Source organism: Neovison vison, chromosome 5 (assembly GCF_020171115.1).
Source record: "Neovison vison isolate M4711 chromosome 5, ASM_NN_V1, whole genome shotgun sequence".
NCBI lineage: Eukaryota > Metazoa > Chordata > Mammalia > Carnivora > Mustelidae > Neogale > Neogale vison.
In genome coordinates this window covers 83,516,199-83,536,376 of record NC_058095.1, presented here as the reverse complement: position 1 = coordinate 83,536,376, position 20,178 = coordinate 83,516,199, and the positions used below count along the sequence as shown (strand labels likewise).

General features: G+C 38.5%; 1 protein-coding gene and 1 long non-coding RNA gene across 5 annotated transcripts in view; one reads left to right on the top strand and one right to left on the bottom strand.

Annotated features, from left to right (window-relative positions):
* Nucleotides 1-20,178, bottom strand: part of IFT88 (intraflagellar transport 88) — a 155,175-nt gene that overhangs the window by 9,697 nt on the left and 125,300 nt on the right. For 3 of the 4 annotated variants that reach the window (XM_044249390.1, XM_044249391.1, XM_044249392.1), the window contains one exon: nt 15,462-15,528. In XM_044249390.1, coding sequence (XP_044105325.1) covers nt 15,462-15,528 — 67 coding nt within the window. Of the gene's footprint in view, nt 1-4,221; nt 4,233-15,461; nt 15,529-20,178 lie in introns of those variants that run through there. The other variant, XM_044249393.1, reaches the window with a different exon arrangement.
* On the top strand, nt 6,864-18,403 carry LOC122906907. The gene is made up of 3 exons (XR_006384635.1): nt 6,864-7,021; nt 12,545-12,616; nt 18,212-18,403. It is a non-coding gene; the product is annotated as an uncharacterized LOC122906907 (long non-coding RNA).

Sequence of the window (20,178 nt, the reverse complement as noted above, 5' to 3'; positions counted from 1 at the left end):
AACCATGGTAACCATGATTCTACTCTGTTCCTACAAGTTTGTTTTTTTTATTTCCATATGTAAGTGGTATCAAACAGTATTTGCCTTTTTCTGTCGGACTTATCTCATTTAGCACATTGCCCTCAAGATTCATTCATGTTGTTGCAAATGGCAGGATTTCTTTATTTCTCGTGGCTGATTAATATTCTATTGCATATATACACATCACATCTTCTTTATCTTTTCATCTGTGGACAGATACTTAGGTGTCTTGGCTATTGTGAATAATGCTGCAATGAACATGGGAGTGCAGATATCTCTTTAATATCCTGTTTTCATTTCCTCTGTATACAAACCCAGAAGTGGGATTGTTGGATCATATGATAGCTCTATTTTTAATATTTTAAAGAGTCTCCAAACTGTTTTCCATGGTGGTTGCACCAATTTATATTCCCATCAACAGTGCACAAGGATTTCCTTTTTTCCACATCCGTGTCAATACTTATTATCTCTTACCATTTAGATGACATTCCAACAGGTGTGAGGTGATAATGTCATGATTTTTTTTCCCCAATTTATTTATTTTCAGAAAAACAGTATTCATTATTTTTTCACCACACCCAGTGCTCCATGCAAGCTGTGCCCTCTATAATACCCACCACCTGGTACCCCAACCTCCCACCCCCCCGCCACTTCAAACCCCTCAGACTGTTTTTCAGAGTCCATAGTCTCTCATGGTTCACCTCCCCTTCCAATTTACCCAAATTCCCTACTCCTCTCTAACGCCCCTTGTCCTCCATGCTATTGGTTATGCTCCACAAATGAGTGAAACCATATGATAATTGACTCTCTCTGCTTGACTGATTTCACTCAGCATAATCTCTTCCAGTCCCATCCATGTTGCTACAAAAGTTGGATATTCGTCCTTTCTGATGGAGGCATAATACTCCATAGTGTATATGGACCACATCTTCCTTATCCATTCATCCGTTGAAGGGCATCTTGGTTCTTTCCATAGTTTGGCGACTGTGGCCATTGCTGCTATAAACATTGGGGTACAGATGGCCCTTCTTTTCACGACATCTGTATCTTTGGGGTAAATACCCAGGAGTGCAATTGCAGGGTCGTAGGGAAGCTCTATTTTTAATTTCTTGAGGAATCTCCACACTGTTCTCCAAAGAGGCTGCACCAACTTGCATTCCCACCAACAGTGGAAGAGGGTTCCCCTTTCTCCACATCCTCTCCAACACATGTTGTTTCCTGTTTTGTTAATTTTGGCCATTCTAACTGGTGTAAGGTGATATCTCAATGTGGTTTTAATTTGAATCTCCCTGAGGGCTAATGATGATGAGCATTTTTTCATGTGTCTGATAGCCATTTGTATTTCTTGATTGGAGAAGTGTCTGTTCATATCTTCTGCCCATTTTTTGATGTGTTTGTCTGTTTCGTGTGGGTTGAGTTTGAGGAGTTCATTATAGATCCTGGATATCAACCTTTTGTCTGTACTGTCATTTGCAAATATCTTCTCCCATTCCGTGGGTTGCCTCTTTGTTTTTTGACTGTTTCCTTTGCTGTGCAGAAGCTTTTGATTTTGATGAAGTCCCAGAAGTTTATTTTCGCTTTTGTTTCCTTTGCCTTTGGAGACGTATCTTGAAAGAAGTTGCTGTGGCTGATATCGAAGAGATTACTGCCTATGTTCTCCTCTAAGATTCTGATAGATTCCTGTCTCACGTTGAGGTCTTTTATCCATTTTGAGTTGATCTTTGTGTACGGTGTAAGAGAATGGTCGAGTTTCATTCTTGTACATATAGCTGTCCAGTTTTCCCAGCACCATTTATTGAAGAGACTGTCTTTTTTCCACTGTATATTTTTTCCTGTTTTGTCGAAGATTAATTGACCATAGAGTTGAGGGTCCATATCAGGGCTCTCTACTCTGTTCCACTGGTCTATGTGTCTGTTTTTATGCCAGTACCATGCTGTCTTGGTGATCACAGCTTTGTAATAAAGCTTGAAATCAGGTAAGGTGATGCCGCCAGCTTTATTTTGATTTTGATTGCGTTTCCCTGATTAGTGATGTTGAACAAATTTTCATGTGTCTGTTAACCACCTACATGCATCCTGTGGAAAAATGTCTATTTAGTTGTGCCTCTGCCTATTTGAAAATGTATTTTTTTATCATTGAGTTGTAGGCATTCTTATATATTTTGGAGATTCACCCTTATCAGATATGTGCTCATTCATATACTCTTCCTCATGAAGTGCTTATTCAAATATTTTCCTGATTTAAAAAAGACAACAAATAATTGGGCTGTTTTCCTACTTAGTATTGAATTGTAGAGTTCTTTTTATATTTTAGATACAAGTCCTAAGTCAGATATGTGTTTTGCAAGTATATTCTCCTATTTTGGCTTCCCTTTTCCCTTTGATAGGATTATCTTTTGAGAAGAAAAAGTTAATTTTGATGAAGTTCAATTTATCCATATTTAAAAATTTTACGGATCATATGCTTTTAATGTCACAGCTAAGAAATCTCTGGCTAACCAAAAGTCACAAAGATTTTCTCCTGCAAGTTTATACTTTGCAGTTTTATAGTTAGTAATATGATCCATTTGGGTTTTTTTCCCCCAATTAATTAACATGTAGTGTATTAGTTTCAGAAGTAGAGTTCAGTGATTCAACGGTCTTATATAATACCCAGTACTCATTACAACACACACCTTCCTTAATGATCCATTTTGAGTTAATTTTTAATATGGTGCATGGTGTAGATCAATGCTAATTTTTTTGCATGTGGATTTCCAATTATTCCAGCACAGCTTGTTGAAAAGACTATCCTCTTTCTACACAACTGCTTTTTGCACTTTTGTTAAAGGTTAATTGACTACGTATGTTTGGGTCTATTTGCAGACACTATATTTTATTCCATTGCTACATATGTATCAAAAGAAAAACTTTCGATGTCCACCTTTCTGGAGTCACAAATAACATCTGTTTTATCTGTTCATCCTCTACTAGTTTGGAAGTTATACATCACATTTCAATTATTTTTATATTTACTAGATATATTTAGGTGTATTTTAATATGTACATTTAACAGAGTTTAAAATTAATCAGTATCTTCACCTTCTTCCCAAACAAGCGGAGATCTTTGAATACTTTATTCTATTACAACTTACATCCCTGCCTGAAATGTTACTTCAGTCTAGGAATTTGGTTTTACCTTAATTTTAAAAAATTTGACAACATAGAGTATTTCCATTTTTTTAAGTATTCAAAATGTAATTAGATTTAATAGCCTATTTACCATCATATTTGCTTTTTTTTTCTTTTTTGTACTTCTGGCTTTTCCCTCCTCAGCCTGAAGTACCCTCTTTGCAATTTCTTTTTAATGAGAACCTATTGGTTAAAAATGCTCTAAAATGACTTTATATTGTGTTCATTCTTGAACTATAGACTCAATGGCATACAATTTCAAGTTGATAGTTAGTCTGTCTTCACACACTGACGATGTTCCAATATTTCTGGTTTTCTTTTTAGACTGAGAAAACTGAAACAGTTTTCCTGCCTTTCATATACCGTAACTTGGCCATGATATATGTATTATTTATCCTATTTGAGCATTATCTCACTTTGATAATTTGAGGATCTCATTAATACTAGAAAATTCTCTGCCATTATTTCCTTTTCCTCATTCTGTCTTTCTAACCCAATTATACGTAGACTAGACCTTTTTTCACTACATCCTTCATGTCCCTCAATTTCTATTTTCCATAACCATGACCCTCTGTCCTTCATTTTGGGTAATGCCTTCAGCTCTATCTTCCAGGTCATACATTCTCTCTTCATCTGATCCAATCTGGGATGAAGAGATTAGAGAGAATCATACATTCTCTCTAATCTAATCTAATCTATTCGGGACCAGCAAACCTTTTCTGTAGAGGGCCAGATAGTAAGTATCTTAGGCTTTGTGTGCCATATGGTTTCTGTTGCAGCATGAAGGCAGACTGAGCATGGCTGTGCTCCAGGAAAACTTCACTGAAAAAAACAGGTGGTAGCTCAAGCCAGATCTGATCTGTAAACTGTAGTTTTCCAACCCTTTATTTAACCATAAATTTTCTAATAGGTGAGTTTCTAATTTCAATTCTATTTTTCATTTCTGAAAGTTGTATTTTTGTTCTTTTCAATCTGCTTAGTAACTTTTATATTCTCTTATCCCTTTGTCATACTTAAAATACACAAATATTGCCCACTATCTTGATCTGATTCCTATGTGTCTATAGTGAGAGTTTGGACAGTGAGGGATTCTGTGCTGTCTAATTCTTAAATTTTAGATAGCAAGTGTTTAAGAGCTCAGGTACCAAAGGATAACCACCACATTGTCAAAAAAATTTATCTGAATTATTCAGTTCTTGAATTCAGGTATCAAGGGATAATCTATATTCTCACTTTTTTTAAAAGAGATTTTTAAAATTTGTCAGACAGAGAGAGAGAGAGAGAGAGAGTACAAGGAGGGGGAACAGCAAGCAGAGGGAGAAGCAAGCTCCCTGCTGAGTAGAGAGCCCAATGTGGGCTCATCCCAGGACTCTGGGATCATGACCTGAGCCAAAGGCAGGCACTTAACCAACGGAGCCACCCAGGCATCCCTTTGTACTCTCACTTTCAAAAAATATTTTTACCTAATTAAAACATCTGTAGTCTTTTAAAATGGATTCTACAGTTTCTGTTGTTCATTCATAGTGCCTTTTCCTTATGTGTTCAGACTTTTAAAAATTGTACATTCCTATTCTTTGTAACTTTACTTGAAGTATTTGAGTCTTTTTTTTTTTTAAAGATTTTATTTATTTGACAGAGAGAGATCACAAGTAGGCAGAGAGGCAGGCAGAGAGAGAGGAGAAAGCAGGCTCCCTGCTGAGCAGAGAGCCCGATGCGGGACTCGATCCCAGGACCCTGAGATCATGACCTGAGCCGAAGGCAGCAGCTTAACACACTGAGCCACCCAGGTGCCAGAAGTATTTGAGTCTTATTTATAGTATGTTCCTTCAGGATAGATTTAAACTTGTTTCTCCTAGGTACCTGGGAGCAGCACCAACTCACCTCTACTTTATGCCAGATTTTCAGTGTGGGGTTCCTTTAGGATCCATATTACCCAGGTAATATATATTCTAGCTACAAAACTCTGTGATTGATGGCTTATGGTTAGGAATTTTCCAGGGAGCTTTTCCTTTTTTTTTTTTTTTTTAATATTCCAGTAGTACCAAGGTGGAAATCCATCCTTTGTGGGGGAGATCCTTTTCTAGTTTACCCACTACCAGTATTTCCTGTTAAGGATCCTGTCTTTATAAAGGGATTCTTTGAACTGACCTCTTTTTGGTGGCCCCCACTGTATTTCTTGTTCCCCATGAGTGGTCTATAAACCTAGGCTCTAGGTCACCAGGTATTAGCTAGGACAAATGCCAGCTTCTGCACTTATTCCTTTGGACTTAATTTTTTTTTGAAGTAGGCTCCACACCCAGCATGGATTCTAAATCAGGGCTTGAACTCACAACCCTGAGATCAAGACCTGAGCGGAGATCAAGAGGTCATATGCTTAATCAACTGGGCCACCCAAGTGCCCCTCTACTCATTTTTAACCTCCAAAGAATCTCCCTTTTTCTTGCCAACTCAGCCATGCATTAAAAAAATTTTTTTTTATTTTCTTATTTTCTTTTTCCCTTTCTCTTTCACCAAGTATTCACCATTTTTAGGGAATCCTATTCCTGGAGGCATTTCCCTGAACATTCTGTCCATCTTACTGTCAGAAATAGAAGTAATAATTTCGTAGTCAGCAGGAACATACATAAATGTTACTAAAAAGGTTAAGTCTAATCTCTTTATTTTTCAGGTGAGAAAACAGGCCTAAAGAGGTAAAGTCACTTGGTCAAGAGTTCACAGTTAGTGGTAAGGCCATCAGCAAAACCGAGGTTTCCTGATTGCCAATCTACACCTTGCCCATTCTACAATTATGGCTTTTTGGCAAAGTGTGCAAAGTGTAAAGTGTGGCACCTTCCATACAGTTGTGAAAAGTTTTTATATGAGTAAGTATGGCCTTATTCGTATATACATTCCTACTATATGGTATTCCAGAATATGGCTGTCTTAATAATGATAAATACCCAAAGTAAACTCACAATCTCTTTTCATAGCCTTACGTTTTAGACCCTTTTCCTATCCCCAGAATAGCCTACACCTTCCTGTTTTAAAGCCCCTTGCAATCTTGAGATTTGGGGGAAAATCTCATGATATTTCCACTAGAGGAGAAACTATATCCTGCCTTGACCAATGTTTTTAAAAGGCAACTCATACAAAGAAGGCAAACTATTTGCAACATTTTAGAAAGTTAGGGTTTTAAAATATGAGTTCTTTTTTTGGTGAGAAAGTGAGTTTTATAACATAGGCACTATTCATGGAACAAATTAAGTAAAATTAAGAGGCTGACTACATAAATTTTTACCATTCTCTTCAAATAAAAATGAACACAATTTCCAAGTGAAGACAGTCTTTACTTATTTAGAAAGAGAACAGTTTGTTTCCTCTTTTCCACCTTCCTGCATCCCATATACTCCTTAAATCACTGGAATCTGGTTTTTGCCCAACAGTGTACTGAGACCACTTTCTTTAGGGTTACCATCATTATCTTAACTGAAAAATCTAATAGCCTTCTTTAGTTTTCAAGGTCCAATTAACCAATATCTGATAATTCTCCAACATCTAACCCCCTTCCCTTAAGCTAGGACTCCTATCAACCATCCCGGATTTCTTATTTTTTGAAAGTGCTATCTAAAATGAAACCTTCTAAAAAATTCTTCCTATTCCTCTGAATATGTTACAAACACAGTGCCCCTTACTCTTTTCAATCTCTTTTTAAACGATTCTCTTTTGGTGAGCTGTTAACTCTGATTTCACTATCCATTAGACATTAAAAAATACCTTTGATCTCTCTCCTCCCATCTCCAAGATGGCACCTACAAAGATGCAATCACTATGGAAGATCTTCTCTCATTCAGTAAGTATAAATAAATTTTTCTTTATATCTAGAAATACTGAAGAACATCATACAGAACTTTTGAGACCTTCAGCATGAATCTACTATCCGATTTACATCTATGTACTTTGTAGCACAACTTGCAAATGATCTATTCTCTTCTTATGACAAAGCTGACCTTCCTTTGCCTCTGCCACTTTTGAAAGTTAAGGGGCAGTGTACCATAGCTATGGATCCAAAGTACCCTTCCAACCCCTACTGTCTAAGAAAGTAATGGCATTATCAGCTCAGATGATATAATCCTCATATAATTTTAGGAGGCCCATTGCTGGGGCCTAGTTTTACTGTAAAACTTCAGATCCTTTTTATATTGTTAAAGTTGCAATTCTCAGTTTAACTTCACCCCTTACTCCTTACTCCCATTGACCTAATTGTATTATTACCCAATAAAACAGCTAACAGGGGCATATCAAAATTGGAAAAGTTGACTGTGATAGCTACTATAATAGGCAGTACTCAGGTGAAGAAGCTGTGGAGGGAATCAGTAAAGATGTATGCAAAGTAGATAACTCATTTATCACACTTCTTAAAAGCTCATTTGGGCTGAGCATGGAGCCTAATGCAGGGCTTGAACTCTCATGACTGTGAGATCGAGACTTGAGCTGAGATCAAGAGTTGGACACTTAACCAAATGAGCCACCCAAGCACCCCAAATTATTGATTTTTGAGTTATATTTTGTATATCTTAAATGCTTAACTCAGTACCTGGTATATAAATGTATGGGAGAGGGAGAAGTTGAAAGGGAATTGGCACTTATTAAATATCTGCTATGGTCGGGAACTTGACAAATGCTTATTTATTGATAAACAAAAAGACATAAAAGGAAAAAAGAACTGATAAAATATGTGTGTATGTGTATATGTATGTGTGTGTGCTCATGTATATATAAAATGTGTACATATATTTTACAGATATATGTAATATACATGTGTTTTACATATTTCATCAGATTTAAATACATATATTACATATATCAGTAAAATGTCTAGATAGGATTTCCTGGGCTTTTTGTAATTTGCTTCTGATGGAAATACCAAAAGAGGAGTTTCACAAATGTTTTGACTAACAGCATTATTGGAATAAATATCCAGCTTTCCAAAGTGTTAACTTCAAAATACAACAGTCATTTGCATATACAATTTCTAGAATTTTGTTTTTTTTATGTTTTTTTTTTCAATTTATTTATTTTCAGAAAAACAGTATTCATTATTTTTTCACCACACCCAGTGCTCCATGCAAGCCGTGCCCTCTATAATACCCACCACCTGGTACCCCAACCTCCCACCCCCCCGCCACTTCAAACCCCTCAGACTGTTTTTCAGAGAATTTTGTTTTTAAAAAAACCCTTTTACAAACTTTGTAAGTAAAGTCTGTAGTAAGAGAGAGGTTCACTTGACGTTTACCTTTATGCATTGATAAATGTAACCCTGTGGTAGGAAAAACTCTAAGAGTAATAAACTCCAAGGTCATACATCCAGGAGAGCAAAGAACATGGATCCTCACTATACCCACATGTGGATACCAGAATTTCAGGTACTGCCCCTGTTCTCCTTGGTCAAATAGGAATCACCCTTATCAGGTGCTTGCCTGTGTCACTGTCTTAAGTGTTTTCTATGTATTAACCTATCTCCTCCTCTCAACAACCCTATTAGGTAGATCCTATTTTCACTTCCATTTGACTGACAAGGAATCTGTGACAAAGAGATAAAGTGACTTGCCCAAGGTCATGTACAATATGGTGACTTAGAAAAAGAGGTCCACAGATGTTGAATGAATACCAGGACTGAGAAATTAATTACAATGACCTCAAATGCAGGGCAATAAGCCAAGGGCCAAAGGAAAGGAGCATGTTCTGTTGAAGACACAAAACCTCACACACTCTGTTATTATGTGTATGACGTATTTGGAGGTGGCCAGGATGTAAACAGCTAAGACAGTTTTAAGAGGAAAAGGTCAGTGATAAAGAATCTTATTGCACAAGCTATGTGCATGGATTAGATAGCTGAAATCAGTGCTTTAAAAGAGGGTAACCTGAAGGCCCCCACCTGTCACACCCAGGAATTATTTATGGAGAGCATGGCCTAGAGCAGGAATTAGCAAATTATAATCTGGGAGCCAAACCTGGCCTACCCCCTTTTTGAACATCTAGTGAGCTAAGCATGGTTCAGACATTTTTAAAGCTTGGGGAAAAAAGCAAAAGGGTAACAATATTTGTGACACATGAAATTTATACGCCATTCAAATTTCAGCGTCAAACATGATGTTTCAGAGAGCCCAGCTATAGCCACTTGCTTACATGCTGTCTGTGCCTGCCTTTGTGACACCACAAGTATGTATATGGCCCTGGAGCCTCAACTGTCTACTACCTGGTTCTTTACATAAAAGTGTGCTGACCCCCTGGCTTAGAGAACACTGTACTAGAACAACAGATGACACGTTAGGAGATGACACCAGCAAAACGCAAGAGAAACTTCTTCAGAATCTGTGGCACAGAGCATACTTTGGTGCCACAGTGAGTACTATCAATTCTCTTCTAATACTTATTGCTAATAAAGTTCCCTTGTATATACTAGCTTCCAAATGCTTAGATACTAAGGGCATTCAGCACATTTCCTCTTTGGCTTTCTGAGGTGAAGAGGGCACTTACGCTGGAACTGAAGCGGAAAGGAGTGACAAGCTGGTGAAATGAGTCCTCAGTCCCTCTGGCCTTCTCCAGGCTTTTTTTGCCCCATTCATACTCACTCCCTTTCTTCTTAGAGGTCAGCTACATTTTATTGATGTGATTCTTTGAATTTAGATATATTTACATGTGCTTTTCCTATCCTACCTCCTTAGGCTGTAATCTTTTGTCCGTCCATAGGTGGTGGTCACTAAGCATGAGTTGTTCACTCTGCCTGGGACATCACTGAGGTCCCCAAAACTGTGAGAAGGTATTCTAGTTAAAAAAAACAAAAAACAAAAACAAAACCCAAAAAACTTACCCTTGGACTATAGTCTTACAACAAAATTCCAAATTTAAAAAACAAAACATGGTTACAATATATTTTATAAAAGACATGTTCCTCAAAAAGTTGTCTATAAAAGTTAATTTCTGCTCACTGAATCATATTACCCTCCTCACTTTCATTATAAAATCATTTTAGTGTAAAACTAAGAGATACACTGTCACAGGAAAAGTTCGCAACCAAGACATAATAAAAACTAAAAAATGCAGCAAACTAAGTAGCACACAGAGTAAATAAAAACAATTTTAAAATGAAACATTCATAACATAGCACTCAAGTCCCAAAATGCAACCATCATGTAAAGTGCGTTACAAGAAGGCACTCTTGTTTCTTGAGGACAGATACCCATGAGAAGCAGATGTATTCTGCAGATTTCTTGGTCTTTTAACTCAAGGCAACACATTAGGCAGGAATACGATTGCTCCTCTCACCTGGCTTATCCATGTAGACCATACATAGGCTGACTATGGAGACTTGGAACTTGGAACTTGGAATATAGCTCTCCTTGTGGAAGCTGACTTTCAGTGTGACTTAACTTTTTTCTGAATTGTTTGATGTTTTTGCACTGAGCAGCTGAAATCTTAACCCCAAATGTGGGTCTTAAAAGAGTCATAGGTTTCTACTTCAAGGAGTTAAAACATGTTCATTTCATTTTAAGTTAACTCTACAAAAACAAACTAAAGTACTGAAAATCCTGGAATGGATAGTCAATATTCTTAACCTAACATTATGGCTTTTTAACAGTTTGTATCAAGTTAATAATAGTAATAGCTACTCAGCATTGAGTGTGTGTCAGGCATTGTACTGAGTCCCCTTCCATGAATCAAGCATGTAATTTTAAGTTAGTTTCAAGCTCACACCACCTCCCAGGGTAATATACTCAGGAGTGAGAGAGCTAGGGCATGAGGCCAGAGGCTGGATGACTGCTGCTACTGTGAATTTATATTTGGTGGTAATAGTAGCAGCAACCTTTCTATACACACTATATCACATTTACTCTTGTAATATGTCATTTAAGATCTATCAGCATCAGCTGGGACCTCGTCAGAAATGCAAATTCCTGGGCGTGACCCAGACTGGCTCAGAAATGCTGGACTAGGGGTGCCTGGGTGGCTCAGTCAGTTAAACATCTGCCTTGGGCTCAGGTCATCATCCTGGGTCCTGGGATCAAGCCCCACATCAGGCTCCCTGCTCAGCGGGAAGCCTGCTTCTCCCTTTCCCACTCCCCCTGTTTGTGCTAGCCCTCACTTTCTCTCTCTGTGTGTGTCAAATAAATGAATAAAATTTTTTAAAAATGCTGGACTAGCAGCTCAGCAGGCTGTTGTCACAAGACTTCCGGGTGATTTTGCCACAGGCTAAAATTGGGGAGACCCACTGAAGAGGATAGAAGCTGAGGCTTATTAAATAAACTAAGCAAAAATAAGGCTGTAGTAGGACTAGACTGATCCACACAAAAAAAAAAGTGGACGATTTTCAAGGGCCCTCAAGATTTCATTTTATATAAACTAGTAATTCTGATATTTAAGTTCCCTATGATCCTCGCTCCTGGGCAATACTCTAATACTCTAAAAATCTAGTTGTAGGCATTGCATTTATTTTAACAGCTTAAGGCTGGCCTCTTTTGGATGCATTTGGAAAATCAACCCTTTCCACTATCTGACCTGTGGATCTAATCCAGACAGAAGTGTCAAGTATTTCCACATAAAGATGTAAATGTGCATCTCTAGGTTTCACAGGTAGAAGTGGATGATGGGTAAGATTGGGGCCTGTCGCATGTGGGTTTGTACTGGGAAGTCCTAGCTGAGGTATAATAAGGGGGCCAGTGGCCACTCTGCAGACAGTGACTGGGGCTGGTGGAGTGGCAGCAAGACTGCTGGTGAGGAAGGCACACCCACAGTGTGCTGTGCTGCAGGGTGCTTTGGGAGGGCCCCATGAGATGAAAGGGAAGAGAAAGCGAGAGAGAGGCATCCACAGCATGGTTTATTCAGACTTCAAAGCCAGGATAGCTTATCCTGTGGCCTGTGCAAAGAGCTGGAGAAAAAAAAGGCAAAAAATATGATTATTGAGAAAGTGTCAGGGTGGAACCAGCAAGGTCACTGAAAGAAGCATTCCAGCTTGGGTTGCAGGAGGAAATGAAGTCTGGGACACCATGTAACTGAAGGGATCAGGAAATAAGAAACAAAAAGGCAAATGGTAGGAGAAAAAAGCAAATAAGAACCCTGAAAAGGAAGTAGCTAATGCTTTAAACTTGTGCCAAAAGAACCAAGCAACATGAAACCCAGCTTGTAAAAATGCCCTAATAACACAGAATTTCCACTCCAAAATTTCCTCCTGTGAGAATAAAGCTTATTTGTACACTAGAACTGATTGTGTTGGGCTGAAATGGACTGGATGAGAGAAAAGAAAATGTATTAAAAAGAGAAACCAGGAGCAGGAGGTGTATTTGTAATAGAAAGGCCTCTCCTTCCCTGCCCTCAGGTATCAGATCTGGAGCAGCCACACCTTTCTTCACTGAACTAACCCTGACCAAGGTGGAAGTCCCAGGCCCAGGTGAGGTATTTCATTTTGTTCTGAGACATAGCATGATTTAAGGAGTATTACAGAGAGGTCACCTTGGGGGGAGCGGGGGCTGAACCAATCTTCATGTTGAAGGATCTGGCACCTTAGTGGCCTCTGAAGCACACTTTGATCTTTCTGATGTTTCTAAAGAGGCAGACATTAGTCTCTGGACCAGTGTCATCTGGGATCTGGCTCAGCACCAACCGATTCAAGGTTTTTAGAGCATGCCCTGGACCTGATGTTTCTAGAGCAGGTTTTCAAACATTCCAGACATCTGGGTAACTCAGGCTCAGGTTTAGGCGTTAACACTGGTTACATTTTGCAAGCTTATGAATTACCAGAGAAGGCTCTGAGAACTTAACATAGGCTGTTGGGGGCTGTTCTAGAAGGAACTGGATGGTAACCCTGAACTTAAGATTTTTATTTATTTATTTATTTTTTTTTTAAAAGATTTTATTTATTCATTTGACAGAGAGAGATCACAAGTAGGCAGAGAGTCAGGCAGAGAGAGAGAGAGGAAAGCAGGCTCTCCACTCAGCAGAGAGCCCGATGCGGGACTCGATCCCAGGACCCTGGGATCATGACCTGAGCCGAAGGCAGCGGCCTAACCCACTGAGCCACCCAGGCGCCCATGAACTTAAGATTTTTAGAGGAAGTATAGAAAACTTAGAAGATGGTGACTTGGTCCTAGAATTTTGATAAATACATAATATTTCCCTAGGGGTTACTCAAGATAATTATTTCTTGAAGGACATTCAATTTCAAAAAAGCTTGTATCACAAACTGCTTGCCTCCTAAGAGCAACTATGAATAGGGAGCAGCAAGTTGGTCTGTTGAACCTAAGTTCCTCTTAACTAAGGCACAAAGCCTTGTGTGCTGAATCCTTGCCCATTAGGGACATTTTTGGTACATACAGGTCCCTGATCCCTCATCTACAATTTCAAATTCAAAAGCTCATGAAAGCCAAGTTTTTAGGTAGCAATAGGTAAACTTCATGGGCATAAAGCCTGACTTGACCTGAAGTTATTTTTAACCATCATTTTAACCATCGTTTATCATAAATGTTAACCATCATTTATCATAAATATTTTAACCATCATATATCATAAATGTTGTTAACATTATAATAACATAATAATATGTTATTATTAACATATTTTGCCAAATTAGTAATAGTTATATTTGACTGAGATGATCTCCATCGGTATTATATATGGCTACTGCACGATAATACTTCTCTAAACTTCAAAAAATGCTGAATTCCACAACACACTTGACACAACAGGCTTTGGATAACAAGTTGTAGGCCTTTAGCTCTCCAGCTTACCAGAACTGTTGGGACAGATCTCTCAGACCCAAGACTCAGTTAAGTTCAAGCCCGGAGGGTTATGTGAACACATGAAAGCAGGAATGGGGCCAGGTTAACAGAACTGAGGTGACATCTGAGGGTAAAGGGACACTATGGAGATGTCAATACCCAGTATGACCATGGAGGGCTGACCAGATTGTAAATGGTTACTCCCTGCTGTGGCAGACTGCTCTTGGCATTCCTGGGACTCAAGCTGAAAGCTGCTTCTACCAACTTCTGAAACTCTGAGTGAAGACTCCTGTGACTCAAGGGTAAAAAGGCAAGGACTGTGAGGTTCAGCTGGAGAAGCTGGACTGCTCCTTAGAGAATCAAATTGTCTTGCTAGAACTAGATGCTACTGATGACTGTAACTGCTTAAACCTATCTGGCAAAGCAGAGCTTAGAACTCAGGAAAGAATCTTTATCCCTGCTGCAGCTTCTATCCTCAGGAAATTTAGAATACACACATGCATTTCTTCCAGCACAGAAGCAGTCTTAGCAGCACCTGAAACTTGTGTCTTTCCAACTAGATGTTAATTTCCCTGGACCCAGGGACCATGTCTTACTCATCCACATGTCCTCAGCACTTAGCACAGTATCTATCTGGCACCTGGTATGCACCCAATAAATGTGAATGAATGAAAGACCCACCTGAACTAAGGGTCCCCATTTGTCTTTGTCCTGACTTCTAGATCAAGAGATGGAAGAATGAAGTTGAGCAGTAGCATGGACTTGGATCACTTAAGCATGAGAGTGCTGAGTATGGATATAAGAGAATATATGTGTATTTCTAGGTCCCAATTTCACATTTATTTTTCCAATTAGTTTCTTTCAAACCACCAAATTTCTATGAAGTTTAACTTTTACTACCCCCTGATGTAGACAGAGGAGGTAGATTTTGTTGAGGAAGAAAGAGAAAAGGAAAACTTAACAATCTTCTTATTAAATAATGGTGTGACAAGCAATCAAATTCAAGGAGCTGAAAGATGCAAACAAATTTAGAAATCACTTAAAGCCTCCAGCATTTACATGGTTGGTCCAAAGATAGAAGGCTGTAATGAACCATGTCTCCTAATTTCAAGACTCACACTATTTCTACAAGAAAAGTGTAAAGACTCAGGACTGCCAGTGTTCTTTAAGATCATCTTACTTCTCATGGTACTACCTTAAAATGTAAATTTAAAAAATATAATACAGTAAAACCTCATTAGTATGGACATCCATGTTCATATATGCAGCATGAACTTATTTAATTATCACTTAGCAGAAACAGGTATGGTTAGTTAAGAAGTAAAATCCACTAACATTTACAGTCATTTACATAGCAGACTGCTTACAAAATTAATTACACTAAGTGACTTTTATTGTGTATAGAACAAGCAAACAAAGGACATTTTTTTTTTTTTTTTTTAATTCAAGGTGTTTCTAGTAGCCCATGTACTACCCACTTGTCAAAACCAGTATTTCAAGGAAATGGGAAATACTTACCACTGCCGGCACTCCCTTCTCTTCTGCTGCGGGAGCCCCCACTGCTGTCTCTGCCAGACTTTATGCGCTAGAACAAGAAGATGAGTTTCAAACAATAAATGATAGACCCTCAAAGTTGAATATAATTAAATGTTGATTTTAAATTAACGTTTCTCTGTTGCCCTTAAGATTCACTGCTCCTTCTCCCCTTAAAGCTGGGTTCGAATTGCTCCTTACCCAAGAGTGGACTTAATGGGAGAAAAGATGAGGCTGTTGTGTGAATAAAGCGCTCATAGCCTGCCTGCTACCAGGTCTTCAGTCCTTATGAAATACTCAGGGAGCACTTCCACTTACACGTGCAGGGTGACGTTGCTTACAAACCCAATATTCTGATATGAAAGTTCAGTTCTTAAACCAGGGGGCTAGCAGGAGACAAGGGAATCCACAGAAGGGCTATTTCCTGAGCTAGTCCTACTCTATAATGGCTGGACTTGAACTATTTTGGGGAAGGGAAAGATAAACTGGCTTTTGAAATTCAACTTCTACAATAAAAGCACAACTAATATCTCACAAAACACCTAAGATCTGTTCAGTAGTCCATTTTTGTAGGTACAAGCTCACCCTTAAAACATAAAAACTATCTCCAAGCTGTGACATTCTTGGGTTTCTTGAAGCAGTTTACAGTTATTTTGTGTTCTGCTTATGTGTTAGACTTTTTGTATTGACACCAAATCGGCCTCAAGTCATACTGCCAGATTCTCGTATGCCTAATGCTGTGTTTAGACGGACATGGCAGTCAGTGACCAGAATCAGACAGCTTTTAATAAATATTTACTCTGCAACTGACTTAAAAGTTATAAACACAGGTTGGTATCTTATTTAGATTTTCAATAACATAAACTCAATTTCATATTTAATTTAAAGGAAAAACCCTGACCCTGACAACTCCCCAGATGCTTGTAAATCATCAGATTATGGATGGGGTTATTGAGATAGTGGTCTGCTAGGAAGAAAAAAATTTCCTTTCAATAATTCAAGACTCATTTCTGTAAAATGGAATACCGTCCTAAAACTCAGGACTTCTAAATACATGTAAACATGCTCACATTTTTTCTGTTAAAAAGGAAACCTCCCTTGAAATCCCATCTCTTCCCTTTGCCCCTTCTCTTTTGAAAATCTAGAAATGATGATGTAACAAAATAAACATTTTAATGTCTATAATCAGATTTTATTTCTCCACAGATTATTTCTAGCTTATCTAAAACACCTACAACACAATACTATAAAATAAACTTAAAAAGACAAATGCCCATGTAACTTGAAATTTTTTCAAATCAAATGTGAGACGAGATCTTGCATCCTGCTTTAGTAACCGTATGTTTATAATAGGACAATTTAGAAAAGGGAGCACTTTCCACCATCACTACATTCTTCACCCCATTGCATCTATTCTTTGCTCTCATCTAGAATTTCCCAATCCTTTGGCTTTCAGCCATCTTTTCCTAAATTAAGTCCCTTAAAACCTCACTTTATTTGCAGCCTACTATCACCCCACCACTTTAAGTATATCTCCATCAGGACCTCCAGGCTCCTTGTTCACCCACTTGTCTTTCTGCTCCACTCACCAAGAAACCTAAAACCTGGCTTGATTCAATGACTTCTCTTCTTCTCCTACTCCCAGGACACCGTGTCCTGCTGGACACATAACACATAAGGACACGACAGTGTCAGCCTCCAGGGGCCTCCCCACTGCTGGTTCAGCCTCTGCCCCCAGGCCCCACAGAGCAAGCATGTTTTTAATGTACCACATTCTGTCCTTTTCACCTTTTCCCCCCCAGTTTAGGAGTTTCGTCTTTTTTTTTTTTTTTTAATTTCTTTTCAGTGTAACAGTATTCACTGTTTTTGCACCACACCCAGTGCTCCATGCAATACGTGCCCTCCCTAATACCCACCACCTTGTTTACCCCAAAGATAACAGATGTAGTGAAAAGAAGGGCCATCTGTACCCCAATGTTTATAGCAACAATGGCCACGGTCACCAAACTGTAGAAAGAACCAAGATGCCCTTTTCACCTTTTGAAACTGACCGCCCCTCCTACTTTGTGAGTAAAAGGCAGCCCGCACAGCTTGGTGCTTCCTCTTTCTATGGACCCTCTCTGTCTGCTACACTCTTCTTTATCTTAGTCCCAGCTACCCCCCACTCATCCCTTAAGGTTCAGCTCCATTCTCATCTTAGGGAAACTCCTGTGACCCAGGCGACTGCTTATTCAGTGTGCATACCAGCACCTATGCCCTCCTCACACTCATGGTCCTGCCTTGTTGGTCTTTTTCCTTTACCATTCTCCTGTGGGCAGAGAATGTGGGGTTTTGTTTTGGTTTGTTTTTTGTGGGCAGGGGGTGGGGGGAGAAGAGGGAGTGATTGGAGGATTCAAGGGAAAATCTTAAGTGAGAAGGAATCTTAAGCAGGCTCCATGCTCAGTGTAGGGCAGGATACAGGGCTTAATCTCACAACCCTAAGATCATAACCTGAGCCAAAATCAAGAGTCAGATACTTAACTGACTGAGGCACCCAGGTGCCCAGAGAATGAGGTTTTTTTTTTAAATCCCCTTCCAGCTGAACACCTATTTGCTTCTGAAAATCAAATTTCATCATACTGAATCTTGTGTACTTTGTTCTCTAACCCTCTTTGGTATTTTGGCTGACAGTTTTCTCCTCCTTTTCATTTTACTCAGTCTTTATTTCTTGCTCTTCCCATTTTGTTCTTTTCCAGACTATAGTCAAGTTTGACAGAATGCCCTGCAGCTGACTTGTGTCCAGTGAAGAAGAAATATAAAACATCTCTTTAAAAAATGTTGCTAAGTGGTGCCTTGGTGGCTCAGTCACTAAGCGTCTGCCTGGAGAAAGTTATTTAGTCATCATGGGTCTCAGTTTTCTCATCTACTAAAAAAATAATAAAGCCATACCCAACATCATAGGACTATTGTGATTATTAAATTAGTTAACACACATAAAGTGCTTACTTAGAACAGTACCTGTACCTATCACGCACTCAGTAAATGTTAGCTGTTGCTATTATTGTCTAGTTAAGCAGATGTAATCAAGTGGAATTAAAGGGAAAACTGTAACCAGAACCATGAAGAATGCTAACATCATTCATGACCATTCATCCAGCACCTTCACGTTTTTTCCCTCCTGCGGCAAAACTTCCACGGTTATTAGTACTTCCAGAGAAGAAAGGATAAAGACAGACGGTCAACTTTGTATTCCTTTCCAAGAGTTTGATGTGATTATCTATGATATCCCTGCTTTCAATTACATGGTCCATTTCAAAAATGATCTCAAGTTCACAATATAGAAATGTTCTTCTTGGGCAAGAAACACCAAAATTTGACTGTAGAGTTACCAATTCTAAAAAAGATATGTGACTATCTAACAGTGTGAAAATGCTTAAAGAAATCAAGACATATCTGTATAATAGTGTATTATGCAGGCATTAACAATGATTATATGGAGAAATTCTAATTACATAGAAAAATGTTAAGTTTCTGCATTAGGACAGATTCTAAACAAGAAACACACAGAGAAAAAGCAATACGTTTTAAGTTCAAATTTAGAAAAGGAGAGTGTCCTTAATTCAGAAGTTTATTTATTATACTTTGTTTCATAACTAAAAGTGTTTTATGAACTATGCAAGCCAGGAAATAGAATGCTCTGCCCCATGAGCTCACAATCTCAGAAACACAAACTGAAATGGGACATGCAACAATTAAAAGATAAATTAGCTCTCAGATAGTGAATATTCTTTCTCTTTGTCTCTTCTTCCTAGGACCTTTCTTTTCCACTATTTTTCTCCTTCGCTTTCTATTTATAAGCAAAACATAAGTGAGAAAACATCAAGAACATGTTTAAGATTTAATGCGGAGTACCAAAGAATAGAGAAATTGATTTTAAGGGTGTTGCAGAGAGAGTGCTTTGTGGGTGAGAACTGTGACTCTGATTCTAAAGAAAGATTAACCAGTAATATTTGAGAGAAGATATTAAGGATAAACTATAATGAGAGAAGATAGCAAAGTGACCTTAGGTTTTATACAGATTACAATGAGGGCAGAGATAAAATATCACCAAAAGAGGCACAGCTCAAGCTCTGTAAGATGTTAATAATTGGAGTAAATAAGTAAGAGAAACACTGGATCTAATCTAAATGCATCAATAGTAACTTGTATGAGTTTACTGAAGTATTCTTAATTAAGTCATTAGGGAATTATTTAAGCAAAGACAGTGGAAGGATGTCAGTTCTATGAGATAAACAGATAAAAACTGACTATAGTCAATGTATATATAAATATTTTGATGGAAGAGGAATCAAAAGGCTGAGTACTAACTAAAAAGGAAAAGCAGTCTCAGTGACATTTACATAGTCGCTCCTTTTTTTTTTTTTTTTTTTTAAGGCTTTATTTATTTGAGAGAAAGAGAGACAGCGAGCAACAGAGGAGTGAAGGGCAGAGCAAGAAGCAGACTTCCCACCCAGCAGAGAGCCCGGTACAGGGCTGGATCCCAGGACCCTGAGATCATGACCTGAGCTGAAGGCAGACTGACAGATGCTCAACTGACTGAGCCACCCATGCTCGCCTACATATTTATTCTTAATAGTATGATCCAACAGTCCACAAGAATATTAGCTCACACCAGTCAGCCAGACAAAGAGTTTAACACCACAGAGAGAGAATGCATAAAGGA